General features: G+C 39.8%; 2 protein-coding genes across 4 annotated transcripts; both read left to right on the top strand.

The window, feature by feature from the left end:
* Positions 1 to 537: 537 nt before the first annotated feature.
* On the top strand, positions 538 to 3,626 carry lamtor5 (late endosomal/lysosomal adaptor, MAPK and MTOR activator 5). The gene is made up of 4 exons (XM_026333150.1): positions 538 to 679; positions 765 to 826; positions 2,492 to 2,609; positions 3,291 to 3,626. Exons 1-4 carry the CDS (start codon positions 645 to 647, stop codon positions 3,349 to 3,351), a joined length of 276 nt encoding a protein of 91 aa, XP_026188935.1. The 5' UTR covers positions 538 to 644; the 3' UTR covers positions 3,352 to 3,626.
* A 273-nt stretch (positions 3,627 to 3,899) lies between these two features.
* Positions 3,900 to 22,424, top strand: slc16a4 (solute carrier family 16 member 4). 3 transcript variants are annotated; one of them, XM_026333149.2, is made up of 11 exons: positions 3,900 to 4,415; positions 4,750 to 4,820; positions 6,179 to 6,315; positions 9,746 to 9,878; positions 10,268 to 10,400; positions 10,689 to 10,832; positions 11,011 to 11,172; positions 11,263 to 11,913; positions 14,770 to 14,981; positions 17,646 to 17,806; positions 19,277 to 19,388. In XM_026333149.2, exons 4-11 carry the CDS (start codon positions 9,762 to 9,764, stop codon positions 19,287 to 19,289), a joined length of 1,593 nt encoding a protein of 530 aa, XP_026188934.1. In that variant the 5' UTR covers positions 3,900 to 4,415; positions 4,750 to 4,820; positions 6,179 to 6,315; positions 9,746 to 9,761; the 3' UTR covers positions 19,290 to 19,388. The 3 variants fall into 3 exon arrangements, with proteins under 3 accessions (XP_026188934.1, XP_026188932.1, XP_026188933.1); XM_026333147.2 differs by having other exon boundaries at positions 3,902 to 4,415; positions 17,713 to 17,806; positions 19,277 to 22,424; XM_026333148.2 differs by having other exon boundaries at positions 3,902 to 4,415; positions 4,747 to 4,820; positions 17,713 to 17,806; positions 19,277 to 22,424.
* Positions 22,425 to 23,344: the final 920 nt, after the last annotated feature.

Raw genomic sequence — 23,344 nt, 5'->3', positions numbered from 1 at the left:
CTCTGAACATCAAGATCCATTTCTTACTGCAGCTGGAATTACATATCAATAATAAAATAAAAGATAGATAGATAGATAGATAGATAGATAGATAGATAGATAGATAGATAGATAGATAGATAGATAGATAGATAGATAGATAGATAGATAGATAGATAGATAGATACTTTATTCATCCCCCATGTGGGAAATTCAGAAATATAGAGGCAGTGTTTCATTATGTAATATATCCAGTTTAGAAAACAATTTCAGTGACCTGGCCAGAATAATTACATTCACTGTATATTAAGCATATATATCAAAGTCTGAGAGTACAATATAAAATCCTCCCTAGGATATACAAACACTGCATAATTAGTAAATGTAGCTTTAAGATGTATGTATCTTCTTCAAACTTACACACAGGGCTTACTGTGTATGTATTTGTATACACGTGGCAAAAGTCGTAAGGAAATAAAACACTGCACTATATAAACAAGTATGATGCTATATTCTTTTAGCGCATTTTGTGCCGTTTGGTTCTCATTGGGACCCATAGACCACGTGACGGCCAGCTGACTCCACCCGGAAGCGTTAACGACGCAGTGAACCACAACAACTAATACACAAAACTTGAATTCCTCACTGATTTATTGCTGTTACTAATGGAGGGGACGCTCGAACAGCATCTGGACGATACGTAAGTTAAAACCAGATTAAAACTATGCTCATGTTTTAAATGTCGGGACCAAAAATACGACTTTTTGTTGTTTGTGTTGGGGCAGCATGAAGAATCCAGCTGTGGTCGGTGTGCTCTGCACAGATCAACAAGGACACAACCTGGGCTGTAAGTAAACACTTACACTGTTCTTTATGGGCTTCATAGGGAGGTGTTTCTTAAGTATTCACACAGACTGACCTCTAACAAAGAGCGAAATGATCTGCCACAGTGGAGGAAAGGTAATCCAGAAGTCATAGATCAATGTAGAAAATACTGTTACATGTAAAAGTCAAGCAAGTTTTTACTTAATGCAAAGGTATCAACACATGTTTAGGTTTGGTGCTCAAAAATGTAAGGATTAACATGTTTGTAGTTGAAACTACAGTACATATGTATGTTTGTAGTTCTTTTTTTAACCCAGGTTATTTAAACAATAAAACGTTCGCTCTATGTTTTCATTTTTCAATTTGTTGTGGACATTTTCTTCCAACATTTTGCATGTGTGGATTCACACAATGTTCATAATGTAAGAGCCATATCAGAAAACCAGTGTGGACTTTTTTGATGGCAGAGGCTAACTAAAGATATTAGGCTTATATGAAGGCAACTAGAAGTGCATGTGTTGCTGTAAAAAGATGACCCAGTTATCCGTCCATCCATTATCTACACCCACTTAGTCCTATTTAGGGGTGAAAGGCTGGGGTACACCCTGGACAGGTCACCAGTCCATCACAGGGCCACATAGACACACACACACACACACACACACACACACACACACACACACACACACACACACACACACACACACACACACACACACACACACACTCACTCTCTCTCTCTCCTATGGGCAATTTAGAGTCACCAATCAACTTAACATACATATTTTTGGACTGTGGGAGGAAATCAGAGTACCTGGAGAAAACCCACACAAGCACAGGGAGAACATGCAAACTCCACATAGAAAGGCCCCTGATGGGTTTCGAACCCGGGCCCTTCTTACTGTGAAGAACAGTGTTAACCACCATCCACTGTGCTGCACTATGAACTAGTTATGTCAAACTAAATCTAAAACAGTCCATGGTTAATCATATTCAAGTTGTTAGTTATAGTCAGTTACTGGAAATTACACACAAACGTGCTGAATAGCTAACTTCTAACTAGCTAAGCAAACAGTGACTTTGCTGATTAAAAAATAATTGTCAGGTATAAACTAAGACGTTTCACTACCCGCTGAAATGTGGACACTGACCTTTTCTATGCAGCACTGAATAGCATCAGATTTGTTCATTTTTATTAATGTCATATTATTTTAGCCCTCTTGCCATCTGTGGTGTTTTATCATGGATAATATGATTACATTTAAAATAAGGATTTTTTTTTTCTGCATGAGACATTAAAACTGGAAATACACCCAAATTGAAACGAAGATCTAATCACCCAGACTACCTCTAGTTGTCAGAGAGAGTTGGAGAGACTTAATAAAGTGACTGTAACCATTCCAAAATGCCAACTACCCTGTTTTTTTTAAGGGGCCAGTTAAGGTCACTGCATAGCTGTGATGATATAATCTAATTGTTGATTATGAATAATGTCCAAAGATGTCCAAATCATTTATCCTGTGTTAAAACGTGTTTATATTTTCCCTCTCATGTTAAATGTAAATTTTAACTTGGTTTGACATAGGGTGAAATCTGCTGTTTAACTCTGGAATTTTTTTTTTTTTTTTTAATGATTTTAATGCTTCAATTCTGACATAGTATATATTTTTTATTTTACAATCCACAGGCCGTGGCTCCCTGTCTGATGAACATGGTGGTGTTGTATCAGTTCTGGCCAAACAAGCATTAGCTCTCACCAAAGACCCAACAGACACTCCAACTGTGTGTCTGGAGTCTGAATCAGGGTGAGCACTGACACAACCTTTCATCTTTTTTGTTTGACTGACTTACATCTCTCCTCCTTTCCCCATTTCAGTGAATTTAAGACATGTCTATGGTGGTTTTGATTAATACATGGAAAGATCGATAAATCTAGAAGAAGCTGTTGAAAGAAATCCAAAATCAAAGATTGAATGGACCTTATTTGTACCTCAGATTGGGCTTGAGGTCTTTGCAGAGGAGTTTGTTTTCACTTGTGTGGTTATGCTGCCACCTTCTGGACTTGGTAAAACACCATGCAGTGTCAAGGTTCCAGTGACTCAGTGATCATATACAAACTGAGAGCCTGCTGCATCATTGACTATGTATGTGTCAACAAGGTGCAAATCAATGACTTAATGACTGGGACAGATTCCAAATTTCAAAACAAAATGTTCCTGGATATTAATCCTGAACTAGGGAGATGATTTATTTAACAGAATTCGAGTTTTGAGCTCATTGTACTGTACCTCTTAGTTATGATGATGAAGTTGGCAAAAACAAAACTTGTAACATCACCAATATTAATAACGCTTAGGGCATTATGTTAAAGAATTCGGTATCCGTTAAACATACAATAAGATGGCTGGTAACATGAAGTAACCTTGTTTGTGATAACACCTCAGTATGATTGTTGTCTTAGCGCACTCTTTTCATTTGTTTTGTAGAAACATTCTGGTGAGGAGTCACGGGACCATCACGGTAGCAGTTCACAAGATAGCATCCTGAAGACAACAGCACTCTCCGAGGAGTTGTATTATACTGCAGTGTACATGTAAACACACCTAAGTGTAGTCACACAATCGGACTGAACTTGGAGAAAGATAAATTCACAGTTTCCACACTGGGCTGCTGTGTTTTCTGTATATTCAGATTCCATATTTAAACTGGAGTGCTTGCTAATTTTCATATACCTAACATGGGTCCTCTTTTTTATGAAATAGAATGAATATACAGCTCTTTTATCCATGTCATAAACAGAATAGGCCCCACTTTAAGTCATATTGCTTTTGTGTGTGTGTGTGTTTTTTTTTTTCCCATCTATATTCTTTCACCTGAGGCAGTCATGTACAGAATAACTACCTTAATAAACGTTAACTTGGCTTTGGGCTAACATCCGGTTAATCAATACATTTTCTTTGAAACCTCCAGGGCATTCTTCCAAGAATTTAAAAAATGAACAGATTTTACACTCTTCAGTTTTCAATCATTAATTCAAACTGCTACGACCCACTGAAGATCTAACACACGTTTTGATGCACTTGCGGTTAAATTTCAGTCCTCTCTGGATGCAGGTTATGCGTAAAACTCTCCACAGCACATGGTGGTTTGTCCGCAGCGCAGTGCAGCTTGGTGGCGCACCGCCTTAGACCAGCCAGTACCCGAGTAAAGTCTGTGGTGTCTCTGATGTTTGGACCGCAGAGCTGTTTTTTTTTTTTTTTTTTTTTTGGTCGGTCAGACGAGGTTCATTGTCTACGTCTGCGTCACGTGACTCAGTGGCCTCAGTAAAGGTTTTCTGCGCTGTCTGCGAGTCCTCGGCTCCAGTAGCGATGTTAGAGCTGACATGTGATTTGCAACGGAGAGGGTCCGGCTCATAGATGCAAAGTTATGGCAGTGTCATCCTGGGGGAAAGAGGTCCCGCAGCGATTCCTCTCTGCCACAAGTCCCTCGCTGGGGACGCGCACGCCTTTCAGGGACGCACAACATCGGAGCGACAAAACCCCAAATTAACGCTTCGGCTTCGACAAATTAAAACTGTACAAATGGGCGTCGAGGATTTAAAGAGATTTGAGGTTTGTGTTTCTTTTTTTTTTCATTTTTTGCAAATGACAAATAATTCATCATTTTAATGAGTAACACTCACAAAAACATATTCCCGTAAAATGTATTTTTTATCTCTTCTGGTGCACAAAACATTTCCTACTGACAACATAAAACACAAAGTTCCCCCCAAATTCTTATGATTTTGAGGGTTTCAAACTTTTTACTGACAACACGTCAGTGCAGCCTGGTGTTTATTTTTGTAAGAGGGCGCCCAGGTGACATCTTTTTTTGAAATTCAACTATAAAGTATCAACGTGCTTTTCGCATCTGCTGCAAAAAATCCCTGTCTCGCCTTCCCAGCAGTGTTGAGTTGAGTGAGGGGCACAACGCAACAGGCGCATGAAGTGAAGATGACTGGCTCACTACTAGGCACGGTAAGACCTCCCTGCAATAATAAGGGTTTTGTGTATGCCTTTGTGAACTAAGCCAAAAGATTTCAGCTAAACACCCTGCATTTACTACATAATCTCACAATTCCTCAGAACTGATGTCTGGCTTTCCTCAGAGCTCAGTGAGGCTCTGGTCCTAGTTGGAGGGTCCAGGTTCTGAATTTGGTTTATCTTGATTGATGGAATAATCAGGCAGACGGCAAAATGAACAAGGATGAAGTTACTTTAGTGAAAAGTGAAAATTAATAAGGTTTCAGGAACCACAGGACATTTTTTTGAGTAAGACGTTTTTATTCACTTTATAGATATATGGTAGAGCAACCCTAGTAAAAAAAAAAAAAAATAGTTCAGAAGTAATCTCGCATGGGAAAACCAGTTCAGCTATTTAATCATAATTGTCTCAAAAGCAGGAGAGGCTGAGTTGGAACATGCCCAAAACCCAGATTTTTGCATGTCATAAGTAAATGAGTATCATTTGGTTTAGTGTTTTCAAAGGCATGGCACTCCCACAAGTTCAAACTTGTCTGACCTAGTCTCATGGTAAGAGAATAAAAAGAGTAATGAGTTCTCAAACTCCTCCTTTTGGGGTGAGTCTGTTTTATCACTTATCAATATTATCAAATGATCAAATCCATATTATCAATTCATCTACTCTTCCATGAAGCTGACTGTCTTGTCTTAAATGGAACATAAGAAGAAAGAAGAATGATTGATGCGAAGTGAAGCGTAAACTTATTTTCATTTTCATTTCACTCATCTTCAATTTAAAATAAAATTTAAAATATGCAATTTCTAAATAATAGATGGCTTACGAAAAGGCAGCACGTCTGTTGAGTAATATGTAAACAGCACACTTTAGTAATAGCATTTGCATCATCCTCTTTTCTTTTATTTTTAGTGTTAAGAAGCAAATGTTACCACTCTAGCATGTTAAACAGAGCTTCTAGGCTGAAGCTCCACCCCCCCACCCATCTTGTTTGATTTTCAAGGTGAACAGGACAAACTTGACTGCTGTGTTTGTTTTGAATTGGGGAGGAGACACATGGCCACCAGGTCCTCTGCACATCACTCTTTCATGGGCTGCATAAAGGATCCAGCTTGAATTTGGAATTGCACCGTTGCTGTGTTTCTGGGTCATAGATGGAATTTCATCTCAAGAAACACTTAGAAACTGAATGCAGAATATTCCAGTCCAATATGCACAGTGATGTTTCGTGGGTGCTACTTTTATAACTGTTTTCAGGTTTTCGGAGATGTGTGTGCACTGGCATTTTGATCTTTTTTATTTGATATTGTTGTGTCATTTTGTTTTTTATTTCATAATGATCTACTTCTTGTTGCAGGTATAAAGCTAATCTTCATGCAGCCATAGTTCCAGGTGCCCGTCAACCAACTGGAGGATGACACTCAGAGAGCACGACTTGTAAATTTATTCTTCACCTGCAGAGCTTCAGGCATACTGCCAAATCAAATATAACAGGTAATGAAAATCCATATTTTTGTAAAAAATTTGGTTCCTTCAAGGAAAATTAAACCTCTCAGTGAAATATGATGCCTAAGATGGGCATCGCCTTTTTGGGTATTCTGTTCTCCATTGCCTTCAAATATTACAGTCTGGCATTCCCAGCATAGCGGCAAGAAATTCAAAAGTTAGATTTTGGTAAAATAGGATGCTGTCTGCAGTGTGTTGCTAGCTAAACCCAAAACATGCTGACCCTGATCACCAAAGCTTAGTGCTGAAGTGTGAGTGGTGCATATTGGGGTCACAACCACAGAGAGCATATGAGACAGCTTGAACTTCCATTACAGTCTGACATGGTTTCTGAAGAAATACAGGCTTTGAACTCACCTCCTGTCCTCCTGTCCAAACTGGCTATAATGGGATTGAAGATAGTTTAGGATTGAATTCCAATCAAAGTGGTCTAAAGTCATGTGATTATCTTCCAGATTTAGCATCAGTCTTCAGCAACAGCAGAACTTTACAGTGCAAGGACTGGAATTAGGTAATTTGCTGGAACTGCTTTGGTAAGGGATTTTGTTCCAGGAGCAACAATTATAGCAACCGAAGACTGCTTCCATGTACATACTGAATATGTGCGTAATGTTGAAGGATGCACATGCACACGAGTGACCTGCTGCAGATTACAAGAAAGTAAACACAGATGTAAAAATGTAGAATTTATACTTCGTTTTTAGAAATGTTTTATAAAAAACGAAAATAAGACAACACATTTGTTAAAGCAAAAGGATACACACAGCGGGTTTTGTTCTGTAACACTGAGTGTCAACCTCGCTTACTGTTTTCAGATTGTCAGTCCACACTTCATGCACAGATTTGGACTTATAAATCCAGCTTTCAAAGATTTACTAGCAGTATCCTATTGGCTGTTGTTTCCCACAGAAAGTACTTTTTGAATTTTTATTTCTGCACTCGGTGTGTAGGTCAAACATTATTCCCCAGAAAAACCTAAACTAAAATCTGATCAGTGTATCTATGTGCACAATGTAAAAGCTGGAAAGAGAAGGTCCCGGTGGAAGTGTGCAGTAACATGGTGTTCATGACAAAGTGCTGATCTCCAATCCCCCCATCGCTCAAACCCCCAGACCCCCGGCACATTCTCAAACATGCAGTCAAGCACACTCTGAGGACAACTTGTGAACAACGCATGGGGGGAAAATGCTTTCTCCCAGTACACTGGCCCAATTCATTCCCCTTTTAATCCGCTCTCTGCCTGAATTTGTCTCAGCTTCTTGTATGTGTCCAAGTCAGACTGAGGTAGCGATGCAGGCCACAGCAGACCAGCGATAAACACAGGTTTCTCCAATTTTGTTAAAGGTGACTTTGCTTTTCAGCATCTCAGTCAAGGTTATCTTTCATATTCTCTACATGTTAACAAAGTAATCACCAGGGGGCAAATTTTCAAAAGGACTTGAACGTAGGTTCACCATTTTTTGTCATCATTTACCTTTCATGTTGTCTGGCCCGTTGACATTAAGACTATTTTGAAACCTGTCCGTGGAGAAGTTGGAATTTTTAAGTTCTAAGACATGTCTTCAAATTGCTGTCCCTTCTGTTCTGTAATACTTGTCCAGGTGGTCGCCTGCCTCCTGCTCAGCATGAGTTGGAAACAGGTTCAGGTCCCTGTGACCCCACAAAGGATCAAAGGTTATAGATAATAAATAGATGCAAGTTTTGCAAATTAATTGCAACTACAGCGAATGCAAGTGTTGCTATCTCAGCAAAATTGCCTTGTGAATATTTAAGCTGACGTGCTTGGTTTCACATGGCTTCATTCTGCAGGTACAGCAGGAAAAAAATGGCTTTTCTGCATTTACTCAAAGAAGCACTGCCTGTTCAAAATATTAGAAATTATAGAGAAGACTGAGACTAAGGCTTTGATTAAGGGATTATTTAAGATATCCACCCATTATCCTCTACAGGGCCACTTTTTTTTTCTCTGAACAGTATAATTATTTGTATTTTGCCACAGATCTGGTGAAAGCAGATAGTCTGTTAAAGTAGCCTGGTGTTTTGTTAACAGAAAGCAAAACAGACTGAACACATCTTTGTCTTCTCACCCAAAAAAACTGTTGACAGCAGCCAGTGCACAGTGAAATCTGCTATGACACATCAACTTGCTATGCACACCCCCCAGTGACGCTGTACAGGTGCTCAAGTTTAAATCAGCAGGAGTGACCGGGGCAGCAGAGCAGCACTGTTAAAGGCATTAAACTCTCTTGCTCAATGTTTGCTGCTGTTTGCCCCTCGGGCTCATCTTTAACCCTGCACCGCCCCTGCATCCAGCTGTGGACTCTGTGCCTCAGTGCTTCACCAGGAAGAATTGCAAACATTTTATTCACCTCCATTTATCTGGATGTCATATTTCATCAGAAATGAGTCTCAAATCTGTGCTCTGTTTGTCCATGTTTGAGAGCTGAAACTCATATGTGCTTTTACATAGATGTGTATGTTTCTTTTTAACAAGATCAATTCAAACTCACTTGGGAGAAAGATCCTTTGGAAATATGGTCCAAGTACGGCTCAGAGTAGAATAATTCAGGGTCACATGTTGCCTGTTAACGTCCCTTTGACCTCTCTGTCATGTCCCAGTACAAACATCCAACATCCATTATCTTATAGACCATACAGGGTTTGCATGCACTTAAATGACCTGGTTATTGCTACTTTAACGTGAGAAAGCCAGCAGTCTTCTTGTTTTTAGGCTTTAGGTCTCATGTTGTTTAATAAGTGATCTGAAAAACTTGTAATGCAAGAGACTGGTCTTTTTCCGTGAATCCATGTACCAGATGTGAAACAGCTTTTAGGTTTAAATAACTTAAAGTTATACAGATACAGCAGTATAAATGCCTCCTCAAACAGACCCTAGGTTTTTTTGGGGGGTTTTTTTGGGTTTTTTTTTGTTTGTGTTTTTGTGTTGGGTTGGGTTGGTTTGGTTTGGTTTGGTTTGGTTTGTTGGCTTCCTAATTAAATTATTGGAAAGTTAAATCACCATCGACAAAACAAACTTTAGTCCATCAGGCACAGGACATTCTGTTACCTGCTGACTTGGAGCCTGGAGGTACACATAACTAAATATTTGTTCTCACTGTGACATAAACATGCTGTATGTAAACTTTGATGGGACATTCGGTCCAGGACTAGAGCTGAAATAGGATTTTAAAAATTGATCAGCTTTGAAACTCAATGACTGGCCAAGTTAATTGTTCAAAATGCAGCAAATATTTTAGTCAGTCTTTTTTAATGAATCCTAAAAATACCTTATTGTAACCCCTGTAATAATCATAACTGTATTTATAGCTCAACACCTCACATAAGTCATGTGTATTTTAGAGTATATTTATGAATAGGGAGAGTCCTTCTGATTAGGCATTATTTTCTTTATTTCTAGTGAAAACTACACAGCCATGAACCTGTTCAGGAAGGATGCCATGACCACAAAGAAGGAGAAAGAGAAAGAGATCCAGTATGAGGACCCTCCAGATGGAGGTTGGGGGTGGATGGTGGTGCTACATTGCTTCCTCGTATGTCCACCTCACTTGTTTGTGATCATTATTGATTTCTCCGTTGAGGTTATGCTTTTATTTTAATAATAGGATAGTTTTAAAATGATGCATGCATAGAATAACTTCACAGCATTAAACAGTGAGGAATTTTTACACTTATTTTATTCAGTACTTGGTCCAATGGAAGTTTTTATGACTAGGAAAAATATTTAGCGTAACACTTTTAGGCATGCTGCTGGTTTAAATCTCAGTACTCAGAATGGTAGTAGGGCAATGTGTAGAAAAAAAAATAAAGACAAAACTTTACTTCTATGCTACCAAATTTGTCAACATTACTGGATTTAATTTCATGTTTCTTTTTATCTAAGTGTATGTATATGTTCTCATTGCTGTGTGTATGTTTGCAGGTAAATGTCCTAGTGATGGGAACTCTGAAGAGCTTTGGGATCTTCTTTGTGGCCTTCCACGATGAGTTTGGAGGCTCAGCCGAGAGCATCAGTTGGATCGGTTCCATCATGTCGAGTCTGCGTCTATCTGGAGGTTCGAACTAAAAATTAAAAGTCAACTCTGAATAATACTCTTTATTACTATATTACTCTATAAAACTATATCACACAGAGTGTAATAAAAAGTAATAATATCTCAGTTTCTTCTCGTATAGTTGTGTCCTCTATTCTCCATATCTACATTTAAAGGTGTGAGAAGGAAACAAATCTTTTCCCATTTAAACCCTGCTCTCCTTTGCATTTTTAGACTTAGATTATTTTTTGAGTATATATATTTTTGAGACCCCAGGTCTTTATGCTTCCTCTCCTGTATCTTCTGCAGCGCCCATTGCCTCTGTGGCCTGTGCCAAGCTAGGAACCAGGGTGACCTCCATCACCGGGGCAGTTCTAGTTAGTGGAGGCTTCTTCATTAGTATTTTTGCCAAAAGTGTGGTGTTCCTCTACATCAGCATGGGCATGATAGTTGGTGAGTAAAAATGTGTGGTAAGCCACAATATGTCAAATGAAACTCAAACCTGCTGTTTAACTGATTGCTCTGAAACCACAACACAAAACTAAGGTCATTCAGTGCATCTATTTGACGTCACTGTTAGTCAGTGTGACTGACAGCGATGCATAATGACAACCTTCTTTATTCATCTCAGGAATGGGTTTCGCACTATTATACCAATCCTTCTCAGTGGTCACAGCCCTATACTTCAGAAAAAGGTTAGCAACGGCGTATGCGATTGGACGTTCTGGGATGGGTTTGACCTTTGCCCTCGCTCCGTTCACTCAGCTGCTTCTGGATCAGTATGCTTGGCAAGGTAGGTTGAGGAAATCTGTTAACGACCAGGTTGTATTGGGTTGTAATGCTTTTCTTCGATTGGTATGAATCATGTCCATATTTCCTACAGGGGCGATCCTGATTCTTAGCGGTCTCATGCTGAATCTGGTGGCCTCTGGGATGCTTCTGCGACCCATCAACGTGAAGCCTGTTGCATCAAATCCTACCTCTTCTCCCAGTCAAAAGAGCCCTGCTGTTTCCCTCAAGAGCGCTTCAGAGAAGGAATACACTAAGAGCTGCTTGAATAGCTCCTCTCACTTATCCAATGGTATCTCCAAATCAGACTCATTCCCATCCCCTCCTTCCTCTCACAGGGACACCAAGAACCTTGGGGAGCAATGTACTCAGGGACCCCAGGACCAATCAGTGAACCCTGAACTGACCAGACTGGTCGTCAATGGTGTGAATGGCCATGAGCCTCACCATGACTTGGGTCAGTGTAAGCCCGCAGCTTCAGCCAGCTTGACAGAATTTAACGGCAGCATGAATGGGTCCACCATTGCTGGATTACCCTCACATGCCAGCACACCAAGTGAGGTGACCGTCAGAAAAGCCAAAGTACTAGATTTCTCCCTGCTAAAGAACCCATTCTTTTGCATCTACACTTGGTCCTTGGTCTTCAGCCAGCTGGCTTATTTCATCCCCTATTTCCACCTGTCTGCGCGAGCCAGAACCCTGGGCATTGATGCCATGGATGCTTCCTTTATCATCTCTGTGGCAGGTAAGGCACACATTGATGGATCATTTTGGAAGGAGCTTGCTTTCTTGCTGACGGTTTGATGATAAGATTGAAACAACACTCATGTCAGCCAGTGAGCTTAACTGAGGATGAAAACTGTTCAACGGTAACAATACCTGCCTACTGGCACCTCTATAGATATGTTATGATTCATTCCCAATAACCACTGTTTTTTTTAACATTTATGTTAAAGTGCTTGTTGAAATATTTTGATTTTTTGTAATATGTCACTTCTGGTAAAAACATGTTTTAAAAGACCTTCCCATCTGGAGTAACCCGATTAGGAGATACAGTATTTGTGCTGACTGGACAAAATATGTTGTTTCATATATCCAACAACAGCCCCACCCTTTAAACCCAACCATGCCCAGGTGATTCACAGAGTACAGTGCAGTGTTGGCTGATGTTTTGATTGTACTGGTTAATGTTGGCAATTGCACTGGCAAAGAATAAACCTCATGCTCTTTATGAATGTGACACTCCTGATCGACCGTGAACTGCTGCTATTTGTTGTTGAATGTAGCTTCAAGCAGCGACTGAACGTGCATCTCCAGGTTTATTTAGACTGGGTTTAAGGTGCAACACAGGAAAGTCCTCAGACAGCTTCCAGCCATGAATTATTTGTGAGCTGCTCAGACTCTGCAGTCTTATGTAATGGATGTGCTTACATAAAAAGTGAACTGTGGGACCCTCGCCAGGGTGGGTGGGAACAGCAGTATGCCACTGATGGCACCATGCCATATGAGCTTAAAAAAAAAACACAACATTTTGACTACCCATCACACGTGCATGTAACAGTGCATGGACAGGGCTTGTGAATAATTGAAATGCTCTAGATGGGGCTGTACTTTTATGAGCTGCATGGTTCTGATTTTAACCAGTCCCTTAAAAGTCAGTTCTCATTGGACAGAAAAAGCAGTCGGGTACCACCAGCGCAAGAGAAAAATGGGGAAAAGTGAAAGAAAGTCTTAAGAAAACACTATGGCCTGCACAAGAAACACAGCTGGGATAACGCACTAATGGATAGAGCCAAAACTAAGTTTGGGGTCAAATAACATCCCTGTATAAAGTTACAGAGGATACACTAAACTTATTGACAAATACACACTCTGAGTTCATTGCAACATTACATTTACGGATCTGTAGCAAAAATCAGAGGATATAGATGTTTGAATTTACCCTGATGGTCTGTGGGTTTACTAATGAGGTTCGTGCCAGCGAGCAGCAAGACTGACAGATTCGGACACATTTGCTCTGTCACATTCTCTAGTCATATGCACTGTGATGAGAGCGCAATACAGAGCTAAGGAGACAGGGTGCCACCAACACCACAAAGCCACTATCCCAGCATCCTGCTGTCGTCCTTTCCCCAACCCAGCACTAGTGATAAAGGCCCATTGACATGGCTGAGCGAGGGAGGCCACTATGATCCGGGTCAGTCTCTTCGTCAACCCACAGCCACCAACACTGGAGCTAACTGGAGTCGCTAAGCAACAGCTAAATGAGTAAAGTTGCTGGCGTCATGACAAGAGGGGCTCCCAATTTTGTTCAAGTCCAGTGCTGAAGTGGCTAATACTTTGCAGAGGAGCAGTGAGGCAGCAAAACATACAAAGGAAGAGGCAAGACAAGCCAACAGCAACCTCAGAGAAGCTGGGAAATCCAAATTGCCTTTTATAACCCTTTGCTTTTATCTTCTAACAATCTATCCCTCTTAGAAGCAAAGGGAATGAAATCGTTCCATGCCTTGCAACACACATGGTCTATTAAGGTCTAGGAGCATTCACATACCTTCTGTACATGTGAGAACTACAGAGAGAAAAGGGTCGGACTAATAATGTCCCTGGTGCACTTGGCTTAAGGTGCTACTTGGTGAGGGCAAATGTAAACTGCATTGTGATGAGTTTGATCAGGAACAGCTGCAGGCCCGGACCAACCTGCTGAGGCTAAAACACACAAACAAACTCGCAACTTGTCTGTATGCAAGCAGGGGACACCCCAGGATATTGTCTTGGGTCACTAGAGGAGGACACATAAACACAGCACAGCTGCCTGATGCTATCTGTCTAACCACAGAGGAGAGATCTAGATTCTGTTACATAAGGAAAGCAAAGGTGTTCACTGATGAGAACTGATGATATACTGTAAATATGCATACTTATTACGATAATGGAAATGTATACTGTGTGGAAATTCATATTGTGCTGAATTTCAAGCAGAGTGCTCATGGCTGCAGCCTGTGCAGTAGTGGTGCAGATGCAGAGCAAAGGATGGGTAACTCAGATCTGCATAGATCCAGTTTTTTTCATTGATGAGTAGCTCAGCACTGCCTGCTCCTAGCTATTCCCGCAATAGTCAATACACTGCAGTTTGCTCACTGCCTATCACGTTCCAGCTGACCTCAGTGAGAGCACCACAAAATCTGCCCAGTCATCATACCCGACTGGGATGGGATGCAGTGCATACTGAGCCGTCAGAGGAGCTGAAGTAGTCTCCTTAATAGATTCCTTAATGCATCTGTGCTACTATGGCTGCAGCAGTATGTTTTCTGTTCCTAGCATTTAATAGGCAGTGTGTCTGTTCAGTAAATTACTCCGATTTCTAGACATTTCTGACTCTTCTGGAATATGTTTTTCTAAATGTTAACTATAATGCTTCTTCATTATTGAAGGCATGTTTATCATTAGGTGAAGAGAGCAGTGCTAGTCTTGGTTTTGCATTTTGCATTCCATCAGAAACCAAAGAGCAGTTTCCTGTTACAATCATACCTGAATATTTTATTCTCCAGTCTGGCCTTCATCAACCCTGTCCATCCACCTCAGCTGTTTGCCTCTATTGCAGGTATCACAGAGACCATTGCCCAGCTGGCCTCGGGCTGGGTGACAGACAGGAACCTGTTCCATAAATACCACTTCCACAAGGCCTACCTGATCCTCTGCGGCCTGGTCAACCTGCTCTCCCCGCTGGCAACCTCCTACATCCTGCTGATGGTCTACGCTGTTTTCTTTGCCATCTTCTGTGGCGGCTACATGGCTCTGCTGCTGCCTGTTCTAGTAAGGAAACCGCTCTAAACTAACTTACTGTTACTAGTCGCTATGTCTGTGAATTTTAGTGGTTTTTAAATTTTTTTTACACAATAATGTATAATTTCCTAGAAAAGAACTGATATATAAATGTAGGGTGACAATGTAAGATGAAAAGATCTAAATTCCTGACATTTATCTTATCTTATCTTATCTTAACTTATCGAGTGTGCACTAGATGATGCAAAATAGGATTTTTCTACAGACAAGCAAGTAATTCAACCTAATGACAAATACAATTTCCACTAATTAAAAACGAGGCTAAGTGCCACCCAAGTAGCTCTGAGAGTCTGAGCAGATGTACTGTTGTGCTTTGTGAGAAATGCTATTGTCAGTTCATAGTGACAATGCTGACATGCTGATGTTTTTCTATATATATATATATATATATATATATATATGAAATTAACCAGCAGTTGGTGGTGCATCGGCTAGTATTTTAGCTTGTGGGTTTGCATCCACGTTGTGCAGCCTAGTGCACATGTACTTTTGTGTTTCCTCCAGTGCCCATGCCTGCAAACTCCCAGTGATCCACAGACGAGACACTGGGTGATGCCTGCTGGTCAATTTCCTAAAGGTCGCTTCATAAAATTGTATGAATAAATTGCTTCTAAACTCTGTACAGCTACTACTCATAACAAACATTTTACCCTTGAATTATTGCTAAGTTAAAAATTAAATTAAGGAAATTGTAAAAAAAAAAAAAAAATTAGTTTACAGACACATAAAATGAACGGTTTCCTAAGTGTCACTGTCTAATTAAAAAATGTGAAATTGTTTCAGCTGCACACTAGGCATAAATTTGTTTCCCAGAAAGAAACAGTCATGGTTTCTTTTTATATGTGCATGGCAGCAAGTCAAGAAATTGAACAATTGTCAAGTGTAAACCTGGTGTGTTCTCCCAATCAAATTTAACTTTAGACTCAATCCCATCAGTGACAGTCTCGCTGTATTATCAGTCTGTAGTTCATTTACCATGAAAGACTCTACAGTATCAGACTGTGTAATCTGGTGAATTCACAGTATGTGTATTTGTGTTTGGGGACTTTTGTACCATGTAAAGGTGAAATGGCTTCATTACATCATTGTGTCACGCACTGAAAGGGAAAAGTATCCTCAAAGCAGATAATTGGAGAGGTTTTTCAACTGCCCTTTATGGGTGGAACAACACATCATCAATATTTGAACACAAAAACAAGATATTACATACTTGGTGTTACTTTACTTGGTGATTAATCGGTCTTTAAGGGCAATTATGTCTCTGGGCGTAGATGATGACATGAATGGAGACTGTCAAACAAGTTTTATTTTTAGATAAAATAATAAGTCATAATAAGTGTCTATCACTGTTGAATCACAGCAACAAAAAAAAAACCGGGTACTCCGGTTTACTCCCACTGTGCAAAAACATGTCAGGCTGATGGGTGACTCTAATTGGCCATAGGAGTAAATGTGAGTGTGTGTTTGTTGCGTTATGTAGAAAAGAATCTAACTGGGCCCAAGGTTGCAGACAACAAAAAAGACTTTATTGACACCAAGGGGAAAAAACTCTACTCAGGTGCATAGGAACGGGAACAGGAGACACAGCGATTCGGAACAGGGAGACAGGACACGGAGGTAACAAAACTAGGAATCGACGAGCCAGTCACAGTTTGGTCAGGTTTACAGAAACACAGTTGATGGGTGGAGAACATAGTTAACAATCTGGCAAGGAACAAGGGAACAGGGCAGGTATATGTAGACACAGAGGGTGAGAGACAAACAGAGCAACTAATAATACCAATCAACCTAAAACTACCTGGGCTAACCCAGGACATAGAACGCAAACATAAAGGTCCAACAAAAGAAGTCCAAGCATAGGCTCTGACAGTGTGGTTCTCTATGTGGCCCTGTGATGGACTGGTGACCTGTCCAGGGTGTACCCCTGCCTTTCACCCAAAGAGAGCTGGGATAGGCTCCAGCAGATCCCTGTGACCCTAAATAGGAGTAAGCGGGTATAGATGATGGATGGATGGGTAATAAATCTACATTTCCTGACAATAAACAGTTTTAAAAATAAAGACAGGTACTGATTTACATCTCACCTGGTTGCCATCTAGTCACCTAGTTGAATTGAAAAGCATGGGTTGTTATGATATTATCTTAGACATTTTAGCCTTGTATTGTTTTGACAGACATGTGCAAGTAGCACGCAACCTGTAATTCCATCTTAAATAGAGGCGTCACACTGTCGCTAACACTGACCTGGAACTTGTTGCCATGCCCAAATTGATTGACAAGTCTCATGCAGCAGCCGGAACAAAAATCAAATCTGCGTGATTAGTTTCTGATGTTTTCTTACATCAGTAGTGTTCACACGTATGTTGAGATTCATCACACTGGGAGTGTGATTTGAGGATTCAAATACTATGGATTTTGCATGTTTTACGCGATTTACCACTTTACTACTGCATGTAGTTCTTTGAAGGTTAGTGTGTAGGCAGCTATTGGCTTTAATTCCTTTTGTGACAGTATATAAATCAGTTTTGTGCATGCTTTGGAAGCATTTGTTCAAATGTGGTTGCAATGTGAAATATATATGTATGTACAAAGCTAAAACATGTAAAACACTGTCATCACAAATTTCACAATAAGGGAGAAGATAGCAGTTACAAGTCCCAGCGTCTGAGGAGCAGCAGGTTGAATGTGTTGTGTTCTGCAGGTGGATCTTGTGGGGTCGGAGAAACTAAACAACTCCATGGGCTTCTCGATGTTCTTCGTCGGACTGGGATGTCTGACGGGGCCTCCTTTGGCAGGTGAGCAGACCATGTTATACATAACATTCAGGGAGTCACATGTGTGCTGGCTCGCTTTTCCACGTGCCTACACATACAGTACATATGCACTGCATGTACAGGGGATCATAGCCATAATGCTGGTATTCAAAAGGGATTTGTTACACACAAAAGCTTCACAGACAGGAGTGGTAGAGCAGAAGTAGATAAGCCTCTCCTATGAATATATATTTTTGGGTATGTGATGCAGCACATATTTTTATGGGGCCCCAAATACCTTTCTGTGCCTTTAAGTGTGTGTGTGTGCCTGTCTCTGTGAAAGCAGTCGCTAAGGAGTGTGAAAACTGAAACTCACTGAAGAAAAACAACCTATAGTTAGTGCAGCCACCAATGAAGACTGGGACTTTGGAGTTGCTTTGACCAAAATTCATACAGGGACTTCTGGGTCAAACTTCATTCTGCCTATATGTGATTGCCTTTGTTAGTCTCAGAGTGCTGTTTCTAAATTTGATTCAGTTTTTGTTATGATGTGTTTGTTACATCCGGTTGTTGCAGAGTCAGCTAAAAAAAAAAAAAATACCAGCAGCATGTGCTTAATACCTGAACTTGTCTGTGACCTAAATTATTTTTATCTTTAAAACATGTAACATTTGCCGCATGTTAAATCATGATCATCACATCGATTCATTCACACTTTCTGTGAATATGTGAGGTACTTCGAGGAAAAACTGGCCCCACTTAAAGTGTGTGTGTGTGTGTGTGCGTGTGTAGGGGGGGTTCCTTAAACCTATTGAAAGGGTCCCGCCCACTGTGTTTGGCAATCCTCTCAGAGGAGCTGGTACAAAAATAGACATGTCTCTGGTTACCATCCCAGTGGTTCAACTGAAAAAACGGATGTTAGGCAAACTTGGATTCATCCCTGAGGCCACGGGCGTGCTAACACCACTGTTGTCCGGTTTCTCCCCTCAGGATAGCAACTGTAAAGTCAGCAGTGGCTATAATGCGGTCATACCTGCTTTTCAGCTACTCTGAGGATATTTCTAACCAAATGGATAATGTGGAGAAAACAAATAAGAGCATAGGTCAAAGAGCTGTCAGTAGTTTACACAAGATCAGGCATGTTAAACATGTGAGCCATCATCATTCTGTATTATGAAACTTTTACTTATACTTTTTAGGTTTTATATTTACATATATGTGTGTGTGTGTGTGTGTGTGTGTGTAAATAACACCTCAAATTAATTGGTTTGTTAATTCTTCTGACTTCCCTGCATTTATTTTTGCTTAGCACATCCTAAAGATGTGGCATGTTTTTTTCAGTACAGCTGTGTCTCTGACTTATCATTCTGTCAATTTATCAAAGAATAAATCTGCTTGGAGATCCAAACACATGAAAAAAATGACCCTGGGGTTTGTGACACTTGCCCTAAATGATATTGTAGAACAACCTGAGGTTATAAAGAATCTGCTTTTGCTGCCGGTGTTTTGCAGGGTTCCTGTATGACTACACTCAGACTTACGACTGTTCTTTCTACCTGGCGGGGCTGTGCTATCTGCTCTCCTCCCTCTCGCTGTTCATGGAGCCGCTGGCTCAGCGCTGGAGGGCCAGGAAAAAATTGACTCACGCCAAGAGAGCTGAGAGCAGCTGTAAGACCAATGGCTGCTTCACCCCAGACCGCCTGCAGAACGGCGCTGTGTAGGAATGAAACCAGGGAAGGTTTTTGATCTTGAAACAGCACACTGACTTGCACATAACTTGCTGTGGGCTTGCATACCTTGGACCAGCTTAAACCTGGGACCTAAATGGGTCCCTTCGTTTCGACAGGACTGTAACACAGCAGAGGAAAGGAAGACTATGACCACAGCAACAGCATGTCTAAGAACATAACAGCAGCTGGGATGTTGAACATTTAAAAAGCCAAATTTATTGTTTTGCAAAATATTTCTCCCCTCTTGCTTTGGCCCAATCAGAGATACATGCATCAAAAATAAAGGCAAACCCTTACGTAACACCTCACATTAATATTAGCAACTTATTAAAGCAATTCTAATCCTGTTTTCACAAAAAAGCAGCACTCATTTTGCAGAAACTAAACTCAAAGTCTTGTCTTTTTCTTTTTTTTTCCTGAGGCCATTAAAGGAAGCACATATCAATTTCTTTATGTGTAACTATAAACCTGTACTTACTGATATGCACTTTGGGGGAAGTTGTCATTACAAGGGGTTGACATTATCTCTGACCTTTAACTGCCGGATACTGAGCAACCATGTAATTACACCCTGCTTCTATGACACGTCTGTTTAGCACAAAGTGTCTCCCGTGCCCTAACAGGGTCATTGTGGGCACAGGGTTAGACTGTATAGTATATACTAGCATTAAAGGTACAACCAGTATTCTCATTTTCGGCAATACGCGCTTTCATATGCATTTTCATATTGCCATGTGTTTTTGTCAGTGTTTCAGTACGTCAGCTACTAGATCATGCTTCCATATAGATGCACCATTCAATTTAAATAGTGAGTTTTTTTTCCCCTAAAACTTTTCATGAAAATTAATACGAAGAATGTTTTTAAATTTTGAATATTTGTGTCAGATTTTCATACTTCCATCTTCATATTACCCCTTGTCCTTTATCATATTAGTTCAGTATTTTATACCTTTTACTGTTTTTCTGCCGGCACATCGATGCATAAACTGACCCTTCAACTTTTGTAACATACAGTAATTTAACCCTTCCGCCCTTTTAAACCTTTTACTGTGGATGTAAACTGCCATGTTTTGCTTTAACTTCTTACCCCTGAACTTTCAGAGTCAGCATGTACTACAAGAACCGATTCTTCAACTGAATCTGAAACAGATTTATTTATCGATCAACCAGCTGCTGTTGTGATCATCTCATGTTGACTGAAATGAAAACTGTTTACACAGCACACATATGAACTTTTGTCTACACGTTCACTTCAGATGAAATTCCACCTGCTTAAATTTCAGCAGACTATTCAACCACTGTCTACTGACATTCCAGCTTGTCCTTAAATGGCACTTCATCTTTTACATGGATGATTCAACTGCTTTTAGTGTTTACATCAGTTGACAGCTGCTTTTATTTCATTTTTCAGTTGGCAGTTTAACAACTCACAGTGCTTACATGGAAAATGACAGCTCAGCTGCCTAAAGAAAACAAACCTGAAAGTTAAATTTCAAATACACTCTCTCATTAATATGCCAATCAGATAATTTATGCTTCTTTAAACTTTTAACACTTCAACTTCAACATCAGCTCCTTTCAGTGCTTAAACCTCAGCTTGACACTTGAGCTCCTTTAATCACATTAACCTCATTACGCTGGTTGCACCTGCAAATTTATGCATCACACAGGTTTCTTGAGACATTTTGTTATTGATATTAAATTCAAATCTCAGTTGTGACCTTTTAAAGGTGGTGTATAAAAACAGCCTTCTTATTTTTGTAGGACAGTAATGACAGTACGTGTTTAAATAGCTCGTGGATGCTTTTACTCGGAAGCACTTGCAGATGAGAAAATAGTCACACTCAGCCCATTGCTTGTATGCTGTTCTATGCAAGAGCACGGAGAGATTCTCCTTTGGTTAAACAGCTCGTTTGCACATTATCATTATAACTATAGCAGAGATCCCAGATTCTGCAAGCAGCCTGTTACAGACTTGTTTTTACTTATGTTTCCCATATAAATGTATAGAGCCCCAACAGCTGTTACCCAGCCTTTACAGTGCCTGCAGACAGCCAATCAATGACAATGCATTTTTATTGTTTATACACAGGAGTCTATTGGGTTTTAAATCTTTTTTATATAGTACATGTGTTTGTGTTTTAAGTGGATTCTTTGTTTTTCACAAATGTTTGCCTTATGAGGTACCTTGTATCTTTACTGATATGCTTGTGATGTCAGCCAAAGACACATTAGAAACCTACTAACAACTTGAAGCTTATTGTTAGCTAAAATAATTTAGACAGTGTATATAGTTTAAACCACTGTGGCTATTATTCACTCATTTACAAGCCTAAATGAGGATTACGCAGAACCCAGTGATGTGTGTTTTGTTATACTGCCCTCTTGTGGCAGACGAAGGCTTCTACTCAAAGAATGCTGTCTCAATTAGTACCAAATTATTCCCCCTCAACTCACTTTCACAATACTGAGCTTGAGTCTTTGTATTGTTTCAATAATGACAGTCATGCACAAAAGCTCTTTTGGCATTAACCACCAGTACGTTTTTGTGGTTGAGAGCCACTGAATATTTTGTACTATAAGTCTTTTATGAAAAGTATTTTGATGCTTTAAAAGAAAAATCTGGTTTGGGGATTATTTTGCTTGCTAGTTACCAGGATCTTATAAGAAACTGTTTTAAGTAATAGCATGAAATAATTTTTTGTCAGCATTCTGTTTGATAAACTGGGATTTAGTGGAGGTTTTTTTTTGTTTTTGTTTTTACGGATGAAAGACTGTTTTGTCACTACTCTGGTTGCTGAACTTATTAAATGTTGAGCTTAGAAAATACAGTTAACCAATCATAGAGATCCTGTTCCAAGCCATTAAAGTTCATTTTAAGCTTTTTAAGCAGTTTGCACTCAGCTATAATAAACTGATGTGTAACCCCATCTGTTCTTGTGTGATTCTGACAACTCTAAGTAATAAATACACTAATATTAGAACATCTTTGAACAAAAATAACACAATTTGCAATTGATTTTACATGTTTTATTGACACATTAGTTAGACATATCAATGTGATTACACAAAATGCATTGTGTATGTTATTACATCAATTTTCAACTTGGATTTAAGACAAGAACCAACAAAACACCTGTTAGTTATTGCAATACAAGCTTTAAGGGGATACACTTGTCATTTGACATGTTTAATCCATTTGATCAAAGCAAACTTACAGGTTACTTACAGGAGATGAGCTTGATGCCGTGTTCACCGGTGGCCTGGAAGTGATTGATCAGCTGTTGTCCTTTGGAGGTCTGTATGGAAAAACACACAAATGTTTTAATCTCAATAGAGGTGGTCGCCAACAACTGTTTTAAATGCTTTGAATAGGAGAGCTGGAAAATGCCTGTTATTGCAAATTAATACTTGGACAAATTTAAGTGCTGGCAGGTGTTCCTACTGAATCGGATGATCTTTCTCAGCAAGATGTGAACAAAGCAGGTTACACAATGCCATATTGAACGTTTGTGCGAAAGGTCCAGTGTGTTACTGACATTGCCAAAAAGTTATAATGTGGTGCCTATGGAAAGGCTTATAGTTCATTCAAAACCTGGTGACAGTGACTGTAACTCATATGATAATGAATCATGCACTTCCTGTGCTGTTTTAAGATTTACACAATGACCTGTTATCTTCAAATTACTGTTCAAATTGGCCTCAACTTTGTGTATTGAGACAAAAAACTAACCAGTCTAGACTTGTAAATTGATAAAACAGTTTTTCAAAGTTTAATTTGAATTGAACTTATTTGTGTAGTGCCAAATTACAATAAAATCATCTTGTCACTTTACATAGAAACCCAATA

The sequence above is a fragment of the Mastacembelus armatus genome, chromosome 7, assembly GCF_900324485.2.
Source record: "Mastacembelus armatus chromosome 7, fMasArm1.2, whole genome shotgun sequence".
Classification (NCBI taxonomy): domain Eukaryota; kingdom Metazoa; phylum Chordata; class Actinopteri; order Synbranchiformes; family Mastacembelidae; genus Mastacembelus; species Mastacembelus armatus.
Note: the sequence above shows the minus strand (reverse complement) of the source record. Positions and strands in the feature narration are given on the sequence as shown.

Coding starts and splice junctions, on each gene's coding strand:
- lamtor5 (XM_026333150.1), top strand. CDS start 645: ATGGAGGGGACGCTCGAACAGCATCTGGACGATAC. Junction 680..764: donor GAACAGCATCTGGACGATAC/GTAAGTTAAAAC, acceptor GTGTTGGGGCAG/CATGAAGAATCCAGCTGTGG. Junction 2,610..3,290: donor TGTCTGGAGTCTGAATCAGG/GTGAGCACTGAC, acceptor TTTGTTTTGTAG/AAACATTCTGGTGAGGAGTC.
- slc16a4 (XM_026333147.2), top strand. CDS start 9,762: ATGAACCTGTTCAGGAAGGATGCCATGACCACAAAGAAGGAGAAAGAG. Junction 11,914..14,769: donor CTTTATCATCTCTGTGGCAG/GTAAGGCACACA, acceptor CCTCTATTGCAG/GTATCACAGAGACCATTGCC. Junction 17,807..19,276: donor GACGGGGCCTCCTTTGGCAG/GTGAGCAGACCA, acceptor GGTGTTTTGCAG/GGTTCCTGTATGACTACACT.